The sequence below is a fragment of the Oryzias melastigma genome, linkage group LG11 (genome assembly GCF_002922805.2).
Source record: "Oryzias melastigma strain HK-1 linkage group LG11, ASM292280v2, whole genome shotgun sequence".
In the NCBI taxonomy this organism is placed as follows: domain Eukaryota; kingdom Metazoa; phylum Chordata; class Actinopteri; order Beloniformes; family Adrianichthyidae; genus Oryzias; species Oryzias melastigma.
This window is the reverse complement of record NC_050522.1, coordinates 1,877,086-1,886,708: the sequence shown is the minus strand read 5'-3', so window position 1 is coordinate 1,886,708 and position 9,623 is coordinate 1,877,086. Positions and strand designations below refer to the sequence as shown.

The window sequence follows — 9,623 nt, the reverse complement described above, 5'->3', positions numbered from 1 at the left end:
TTGTTTTTACTTTGTTTGATAGTTTTGGAAGTATTTAAAAAAAGAGGAAAAAAAAACATTCATAAAATCTGATTATTTAGAAGTATTTCTTTTTTAATCATTCATTAATGATATACGTTTAACTTGACCAACTTGATTAATGATGCTTCCCACTTATATAAAACAATGTACACTAGATTGTGGAGGGAGTGTACATCAATACAGACTATTTTTTTACCTTTTTGGATGCTAGTGTGCCGCTGGATTTTTTTCATGGAAAAAGTGTACCTTGGCTCAAAAAAGGTTGAAAAACATTGTTCTAGACAAACCTTCTGCCTTTCCTGTGACAGTGTGGGAGCTCATTTAGAAGCACTGACGAGTTGAACACACGCAGCATTTCATAGCAGATCAGTTTGATAGGTCGCTGTGTCTCATCAGCCAATCAAGAACTCAGCTTTGGACACGTGATGTTTTCAGTGACTCAGTCAGTGGATAAAATGCTAACCCAATATGAGCGTTTCTGTCCTATTACAGCGGTGGTGCTGCAGGTTGGCTCACTCGATACGGCGGCAGACAGCCGCTGCAAGGAGCGGGGGCAGCCTGCTCGGGTCTCCTGAACTGTCATGGTTTTTTTTTTTTTGTCGAGGTTAATGCGGGACAGCCTTCAAACTCAGTCACAGAGACACAGAAACACAGCGCAAGTGGCTGTCATGCAGACACAGCCCTGAGTGAGACAAAAGCCTGGTAACGAGAAAATCTTTGAAGGATTTCTTTCTTTCTTTCTTTTTGTGGCTCAGAGGTTGTGGAGCTCTGATTTAATAGGAACAGACATCAAGTCAAAAAGAAACAACACCTAAAACATCAATATGTGACTTGGGAATGAAAATTTGTTGATTTGGGAAGATGTAGGCGTTATTTTTTATCACCAATTTACTGAAATTGGTACCGATTAGGCACCGAAACCAAACCAAAGAACCACTTTGGCATCAGAACCAAATAAAACCCAGTCGATGCCCAACCCTAGTCTTGATCACATGGAAAGATAAAAAAAAGAAGAAAAATCATGAGTTTCTAATTGTGTTTGGGGACCTCTGCTGTACATGACTGCTGAGTTCAAACAGAAGGGGGCGCCTGGTTGTGGTAAATGCTGCATAGGTCTATTTATATAGCACTTTTCTATCTTCCCAAGATGTGCTCTGTAAGACGAAGGTTAAACAGCAGAAGAAGAGCTGAAGGCAGCTTGAATGAATCTCTGAGCAGCTGAAACGCGACATCGACACCAACTTTGTTATTAGACTATTCAAATGTTCAGTTAATCTACATTTCATGTTTTTTGTGCCTAAACTAAAGCAATTCTGGAAGAATGAAAATGCTCCCTTCAATTCCAGAAAAGGTAACAAGAGTATTTTGCCTCAAATATCAACCCCTTTTGATCCAAATATGCGTCAAACCACTTTAGCTCCAAAATTACCTCGTTTAGCTACATGAAAGCAAAAACATGAGTGATTATTTTTAATAGCTGGAAATAAATTCAGTAATGAAGGATATAAATGTTTCTGTCTGGCACATAAAACCATTCACATACTTCTCTGTGGACAAGCTGCAAAGAGTTTACTAGAGGGAAACATTTAAAAAATATTCACAAAACTACAGCAAGTATGATGCTCTGCTGAAACCTGCATTTACTCCTAGTTGAAACAGAAACTCCTCATCCCATAAAAATCACATCAGTTAAAATCGAGTTCATAAAATCAACCTTCAAAATAAAATGAAAAATATGTGTGAATTTGTTTTTACAGCATGTGCATGTTTGAACCATCAGACATGAAAACTGTGTTTTCTGAAAACAAAGACCCAGAAAGAAATGAGTACGCTTCAATTTTATTCATATTTATTTTGTCCACATCACAAAATCTAAATTTAGAGACTGACACGGAGTGGTTGGAAAGAGAACCGGTGAAGTGTTTCAGATGTCCTTCAGCACTTCCTGTCCAGGTCCGTCGTTCCAGGTGGGGGGCCACGTTTTCTTGATGCTGGGTCTGTCCTTCAGCCTTTTGTAGTAAGCCGCCACGTTGGGGTAGCGCTCCTCACTCCCCCTGAAGGAAGCAGGAGACGTGGTGAAACCTCTGCATCAAGGTTTGACTGTTTTCAAAAAGAATCCGTGCAAAACAACGTGATTCTGAGAACTTACCCGTTTCGGAAGAAATAAGCAAAACCTGGAAAAATAATCACATCGGCCAAAGAAAAAGACTTTCCAGCCAGGAAGCCTCCACATCCCTGAAGGAAGAAGAAATGATTGCTGCAGCTCAAAAATTAAATCAAACTTCACCGACAAATACAAAGAACTGCTGCTGAGCTTTTCCCACAATGCTTTTGTTGGTGAAAACACCAAGAATGCAGGCACAAAGAGAACTGTCAGAACATAGATGCAGACTGGGCTGTACACATCCAGAACTTCTCAGAACACAACGCCATGGGTTTGTGACTACAGTTGTGCAAACACACGCACCACTAATGCCGCTTTCCGCCCGTTTCCTAAACTGTGAGGCAACTTCCGCTTTGAAGCAGCTTTGAAAAGGAAGTCAATTTCACTGTCCTGAAGTCACCAGCTTCACTGCAAACTTCAGAAATCAATTCATCTCAGGTCTTTCTGGTTTTACCCTCACAGTTACTAAACTGTGATGAAGATCGCTGCAAAAAGTCTGCTTGAAAAAACAAGAAAAAAATGTACAAAAATGAGGTAAATATTGCTTAAGATAAGAAGAATGATCTGCCAACAGAACAAGAAAATCGGGCTTGTCAAGACTTTTCAGTACAAGTAAAAACATCTAGCCTCATAGGAACCAATATACCAATATAATTTCTAAGATTCATTTTCTCAAAATGTTCAAAAGGATTCTTCAATGAAGATTTTGCCAGTAAGGTTACATTATGATAACCACTAAGATCTGTTTCTTAAAACCAGCTAAACATACTAAAAACAATAGCACTTTTTTTATTCTTCCAAAAGAATAGTAAACTGTAGCACTTTTCTTTTCATTATAATTTACGAGAAATTCTTGAATTAATGCAAAACTCCTGCATTGATCTTGGTAATACAGATGTCACAGGCTTGAATGAAGATAATGTTACTGTTGTTCTAGTTTCAAGTGTGTTTTTACTCATATTAGGTAATACAATCTTAGCAACAAGCCTTAATATCTTATTGAGATAATTAAGTACCTAAACTGTTAAAGTAAGGGAAATTATCTGGCATAAAATCTACTAATGCGATAAATAAAAAATAAGAATGCAGACACTATGAATTTTATCGCATCAGCTAAAATCTACTAAGTGAGAAGAATTATCTTATCATTAAAAATAAGCATATAGTCTTGTTTTTAGAAAGTTCATCTCACTTAGATGTCCCTTTTTTACTTTCTTTCTTTCTCTAATTTCAATCAATAAGAATGTGAATTACTGAAGCAAAGAAATAGTTTCCATCTATAAGGTTAAGTGTTTCTGTTCTTGTATGATATTAATAAAAATGGATGGGATTTTTCTGTGCTTTTCCTGTCATTCATAGAGCTCACAATGTTCATCCATTATCCATTCACTGACCACAGAGGCGTGGCCTCCAGAGCACGCCTGCAGCCGCCTGACCATCATGCACTCACACACCAGCGGAGCCTCCAGTTTACATTTCACTAATTGTAATCGTTAATCATGGAGGACATTTACATGCTGGTCGGGAACATTTCCCATGAGTCTTTGCATAAGGCATTTTGAATAAATACACAAACACATGCAAATGACTGAAGCTTGAAAATTCATCTGATCTGTGAAAATTGGTTTGGCAGCTGAAGGACAACAAACATTCCGACCTCAAACAAACCTGCTGGGATTGACAGGAAGTGACCGCACACAAACAATCTCCACAAAACCACAACAGTCACACAATCATTTGTTATTAGTTGTTTTAATGTGCTTATTCCAGTGAAGTTCAGGACTTTTAAGAATGCTGAGTTTGTTGTCATGGTGACCGTTGCTCCCAGCCTTACCTGCAGGTATCCCTCCCACATCTTCATCTCTGCCGTCAGGGCCTCTTTATTCCTCTGCACAGCCGAGTCGTGCCTCTCCCCTTCTGGAACCTTCCAGTTGTAGTAGAGAACTTCACCTGAAAGAGACCAAAGTTCTTCCCTGTTAACCCCCCGTCAGCGCTCAGCTCTTTGGTGTCTGGATAGAAAACATACCGATTTTCTGGGCGAGAGTCTGCGCCTCAAAGATGCGCTGGTATATCAGGCCGACCTCGGCGGCGCCCTCAGGGATCAGCTGGCTCCCCTGAGACTTGAACTGGTGCTGTTGTTAGGAGACATGAAAAGCGGTTACCAGGAGCTCCGGTTTCCTCCTGCTTGCAGGGTTCGGTTCAGGCGTCTGCAACCTTCAACACCAAACGGTCCATTCGGGTCAATTTCTCACTGACAACAACCCAGCAGGAGCCACAAATTAAAGTTAAATTAAATTATAACCCCCCTTTAAAAAATAGGACACTGATTTGTATTTATGTTATTGTTATGATAAATATAAATGAACTATCGTTTTTTGACATAAATTTAAAAAGTAAATGGGCTCTCAGTAACTTTTGAAGGGTTTTTCAAAATAAGAGACACCTTATGTCACAAAGGATCATCTCAATGCAGCAAATGTAGTAGTAGGTAGTAGAAATTCAGGAGTAATAAATAAATAAACTGCTTATTTTACTTTTTGTGGTGCATCTCATTGAGAAATTTGTAAATCTAAGTAACCAAGATTAAATCAGAGCTAAATAAGTGAATGGTTTGAATTTTCCAAACCATAAGGTGCACCAGAAAATGTTTAATTTGTTCAAAAATAGCTCAATTCTGGAAGCAACAGTTAGCTCTCATGCTCGTGCACCCTCAGCTGAGGCCGATGAAAGCTTCATGTCAGAGGTGGAGGCGGAGTTCTCACCTCCAGGTACAAGCAGGCGGCGCAGGACTCGTTCAGGATGATGTTTCCGTGTTTAAAGGCAGGAAGCTGGAAGATGAACAGGAGATATAAAAGCAGTTCCTGTGTTGCATTCAAGAGACGTGCGTGAGATGATCTCACCTGACCCCTGGGGTTGATCTCCAGGACCTGCTTGGATTTGTGCTCCCCTTTCTCAAAGGACAGCAGCTTCTGGTTGTATCCCTGCAGGTTCTTCTCCTCCAGAGCGATCTGCACCCTCCAGCAGGGGGGAGAGCCGGAGCCCCACAGCAGAGTCATGTCCTTGGCCATGGTCGCAGGGTGAGGAAGTTCAGCTGAAGGAGGGAGTGAGTGCAGACGGCTTCACACGTCTGCTTTTATAACAAACTCAGCCTGCTGCATCCGGATTGGAGGAATGAGAAGACCGCCCCTTTTTTTCTCTCTTTTCATTGTTTTCAGCAGAGCTCTGGGAGATCGCTCAGGAAGATTAATGAGGCTAAACCACACACTTCTCCTGAATTCCAGGAAGCTTAAGGAATTACAACACCGTGTGGTTAACTCCGCCCCTGACTCTCCTCTCTGAGTCCACCTACAGCTTCTGTCAAACACAAAAAACCGTCTGCATTTCAGAGAAAAAGCAGCAGTTAGTGCATTCAGGGTTGGATTCTGTCAGTTTTTCCTTTAAAACTCCAAGATCCCTGCATGACTTTTGCCTGACTTCTCTATCCTGCAGAATCGTGCTGCCGTTGTTTTCCGTGATGACTCAGCACTTTTCATTCAACTCTGCACACAGAGACCGCGACCACGCCTGCTCATTAATCACCACAAAAACAGAGCCAGGGAAGGCAACTGACACCCCCATCCCAGTTCAAGACAAACACTGCCGCTATGCACAAGCGGCTGGCCTGAACTTCTGAAAGAGGGTTTGAACCTGTGTCAACATTGCATTGAAAAAAAGATTTTTTTCAATTTATTTGACGTTTGTTTTCAATTGTTAAAGCTTCAGAAAAACTCCTTTGATACAAAATAATCTTCACCAACAACTGACAAAACAAAGGAGCTTCTCTCCAGAGACGTGTTTGGAGGAAGGCTTTTAATCTCACATCATAAAACATTTCACTTGTTGCTACTGGAAGATACAAACACGGCGTGAGGGCGTCTTCCTCCGTCTGATGGGCATGTCCTCAGAATGTGTGTGGGTTCGCTGCACAGAACCAAACAGAGCAGACTAAACCAGCCTGGCCTCCTACAGTTGACAGATTTGACACATTAACTTTTTAAATGCGTTTCAGGCTTCATTTGTTTCACTGGCCGTCCCACTCTCAGTTATGTAACATCTTTTTGTTCGGCCTTTGGCCTCCATGTGTAACCAGGCTCTGTGGACAGAGGTGAAGCTTCTAGAAAAAGAGTTTTCTTTGGTTCCACCCACTGCAGACACTACAGACGTTTATTCATTAGATTTTTAACATTCTGATAGAACAATTCTTTAAAAAATGATTTTTGAAATAAATTCAAGTGTGTACAAAAGAACATCTAAAAATAGGAATTAGGTTATAAGAGTGATTTGATTCTTAACATTTATGTGACAGTGAGAAATGTTTAAAAAAGTCGTTCTGTGACTGCTTAGAACAACCACATCAAGATGCGCTCAAACTGCATCTCATCAACTGATGAGGCCAAAGGTCTGTCGGTTAATTTACCAGAACATGTTTTTCTTTCAGATCTATTTCATGCCAATTTGTGACCCGTCTTTTAGACACACTGATGAAAACTATGCTTTTCTTGTATTTTTAATATTTTCTTCTGGTATTTTTCTGATGGTGGATGTCATTTTTAGTGAAAAAGATTAAACTTACATTTCTGAGTACCAGTATTTCTTTATTCAAATCATGGTAAATTAGGAGTAGACATAAAAAACTGATAGAAAAAATGTTTATTTGTGGCATAGAAAATACACAGAATGGGTCACAAGCCGTGAGGAACGCAGATTTGGAGTTTAGCTAATATTTCAGCTACAGGCTGTTTTGCCTAATTTTGCCTTTTCTCTTTAAGTTTTTTAGACTGAGTTGGAATATTTATATGCTATCTGTTTTGGCTAACCTAGGTTTATTTTGTTTCTTTTTTAGGCTAATTTAGCATTTACCTAATGTTTCTGCTTTTGAGCTCCAGCGTTTTCAGCTATCAGCTTCAGTATTTTCAGCTATCAATTTCAGCATCTTTAGCTATCAGCATTTTCAGCGGCCAAATCCATCTTACATCATTCATACTAGCATTATCACAGGTAATACTATATATCTAGTCCAGAATTATGTTAAAAAGTCACAGTTTTAAAGTGTTATAAATGTAGTTTTAGAGTGTTTACTAAACGTTTATCCTGTTTGTCCCGCGTCCTAAGTTGTGTTTTGGGTTTTGGCCCCCTGTGCGATTGAGTTTGACGCCCCTCCTCTAACCATATTATTCACTGTCAGGTTCAGTTTAAGTCACGTTTTTCTTTTTGTTTTTTTTTTGCATAGTTGGCTGGGGGTGCGACATACTCAGAAGTAAATTATAAATAATTTAAGAAAAAAAGTTAATAATTGATCAAATATGTTTGTTATTTTGCCACTAACAACCAGCAGAGAGCACTGTAGTTGGCAAGGCAAGTTCATTTGTATAGCACATTTCATGTACAGAGACAATTCAAAGTGCTTTACATGTTGTGCATCACTGCACACAGAAGAAGAAGCACCCTCCAAAACCAACATGGAGGAGAATCTGATCGTTCTCCTGAGCTTTATGACTTGTGTCGAGTCATTATTGTTCTTGTTTTGTTTTTTTTTCCTCTTTTGATTAATGCAGGACAGCAGAGAGCCTGAAGTACAGCTACACCGTTCAGACACAGCTCCTGCAGTAGATGGTAAAGACCTCTGTAAAAAGTAAAAGACTAAATTATGTAATGAATCCTGACATAAAGATGTGCTTTTGTAGAGCTCTTTAAAATAAATAAGCAGAAGCGTCACATTTTTTTTCTTAAAAATCATCTTATATAATTTTTCTTCGTTTTGCATGTTTTTGATGCTGCAACTTACATACGACTTAGTCTGAAAAATAGGGTAAATAATAACCATCAGCTGTTTTATCACACTCAAAAGGTTCATGACAGAAAAAAATAAAACAAAATAAAAGTAAGATAAGAAAAATACAGAGTAGTAGTTCACTTTCAGCTTATCCCTTTCGGGGTCACCACAGTGTAACAGCACCCACTGTTTCACATCAGTGATTTGGCAGAGTTTTTACCCCGGATGCCCTTCCTGACACAACCCTGTACTTGAGGGGCACAGGGACCCAGTTAGGCAGCAGCGTCAAGGGTCTTGTCTAAGGACCCAATCTAGGTGGAGATCAGTGGACGACCCTGGTAATCGAACCCAGGGCTTCTGAGTGCCAGCCCTTCACCTAGAAGGGCTGAAATGCAGGATCAAGAAATGGAACAACCATAAAACTGAACATGTAATTCCTTGAGGGGGTGAATACATTCAGAGGGACAAACATGACACATGTACTTGTTCATCTGGGAGTCTTTAATGATGCCCTGAAGGCATCATTAGAAGTAACCTGCAGCCTCTTATCCTACACCTGCTGTAACTGATCCACAGGTGAGCTGTGGAGAGCTCATCCACTCTACACAAAGGGAATTTCCCGTCTTTTAGCAAATTTTACATTTTGCAAAAAGCTTTTGCATTTTCAGCAAATCCCTTGAGCAAAAAAGTAAATTGCGTCACAATTTTCAGCAAAAGAGTTCAGCATCTTCAGCGACTACATTCAGCAAAAAGTATTCACACCAGCATTATTGCAGGTAATGCAACTTTTCTAGTCGTAACACCATAATCTGATCAGGTAGAACTCGTAAACTGCAGGAAGAAATCTGCAGATATTCTGCAAGGACACACTAGAGAGAGAAATGATCACCAGCTCATCAGCATAAATGAGAAACATGAAAACTTTCCAAAGTAAACACAGCTTTAGAGGTTTGAAGTTAAATATTAAACCACCCAACCCCCTGACACGCCCTTTTGAAGGCAGGAAACCTTTTTCCTTGACCCCATTTGAACTGGTGTGTCTTTTTGGCGACATGCTTTAATAATCTGAGTTATAATTCTCCACAGCCTCAGATTTGTGTTTGAGGTCAGGAAAAAAAGCATCTAGTTTCATTGTTTTAAACATTAACATGCTTTTTTAAGACTGAAAATGAAAAACTGGACTCACCTGATCAGGTGCAGACAAAGACAAAGGGTGGAGCCAGTTTATTTAACCCTTGTGCTGTCTTATGGGGTCCAGATGACCCCACCCTTATATTGATGTGTGAACCCTCCCATGACAAAGATGGACGGGATTTCATGTCTGCAACAGACACCAGCAAATATAAAAAAAATCATTGACAAAAAAAAAAAAAAAAGTTTAGCATGCTGTCTTGTGGGGTCCAAATGACCCCACTTTAAATGTAAACATGCCAAGATAGCACAAGGGTTACAGCCACAGGATGTGGACCGCACCATTGAGGCGTGCAGGGGGGGGGCAGGGCGTTTCAGCTGTGTTCAGTAGGGCTGCCACAAACGATTATTTTAATAGTCGACTAATCGGGTCATCCACAAACTGGATGTAAAGCAAACATCTTAACCATCATTAGCTTTAAACTGACTAAAAAC

The 9,623-nt window shown here is 39.9% G+C and overlaps 1 protein-coding gene across 1 annotated transcript; it reads right to left on the bottom strand.

Moving 5' to 3' along the window:
• Positions 1-1,848: 1,848 nt before the first annotated feature.
• Positions 1,849-5,308, bottom strand: LOC112136307 (glutathione S-transferase A). Its single transcript, XM_024257923.2, has 6 exons — positions 5,086-5,308; positions 4,948-5,013; positions 4,212-4,317; positions 4,020-4,135; positions 2,171-2,256; positions 1,849-2,075 (listed from the first exon to the last, which is right to left on the bottom strand). The coding sequence occupies exons 1-6, from the start codon at positions 5,251-5,253 to the stop codon at positions 1,946-1,948; spliced, it is 672 nt and encodes a 223-aa protein (XP_024113691.1). The 5' UTR covers positions 5,254-5,308; the 3' UTR covers positions 1,849-1,945.
• Between the last annotated feature and the right edge of the window lie 4,315 nt (positions 5,309-9,623).

Excerpts from the sequence above, each read along its gene's own strand:
- LOC112136307 (XM_024257923.2), bottom strand. The coding sequence starts at position 5,253 with ATGGCCAAGGACATGACTCTGCTGTGGGGCTCCGGCTCTCCCCCCTGC. Across the intron at positions 2,257-4,019 it reads TGTGGGAGGGATACCTGCAG|GGATGTGGAGGCTTCCTGGC; the intron begins GTAAGGCTGGGA and ends TTCTTCCTTCAG. Across the intron at positions 2,076-2,170 it reads GCTTATTTCTTCCGAAACGG|GGGGAGTGAGGAGCGCTACC; the intron begins GTAAGTTCTCAG and ends TGCTTCCTTCAG.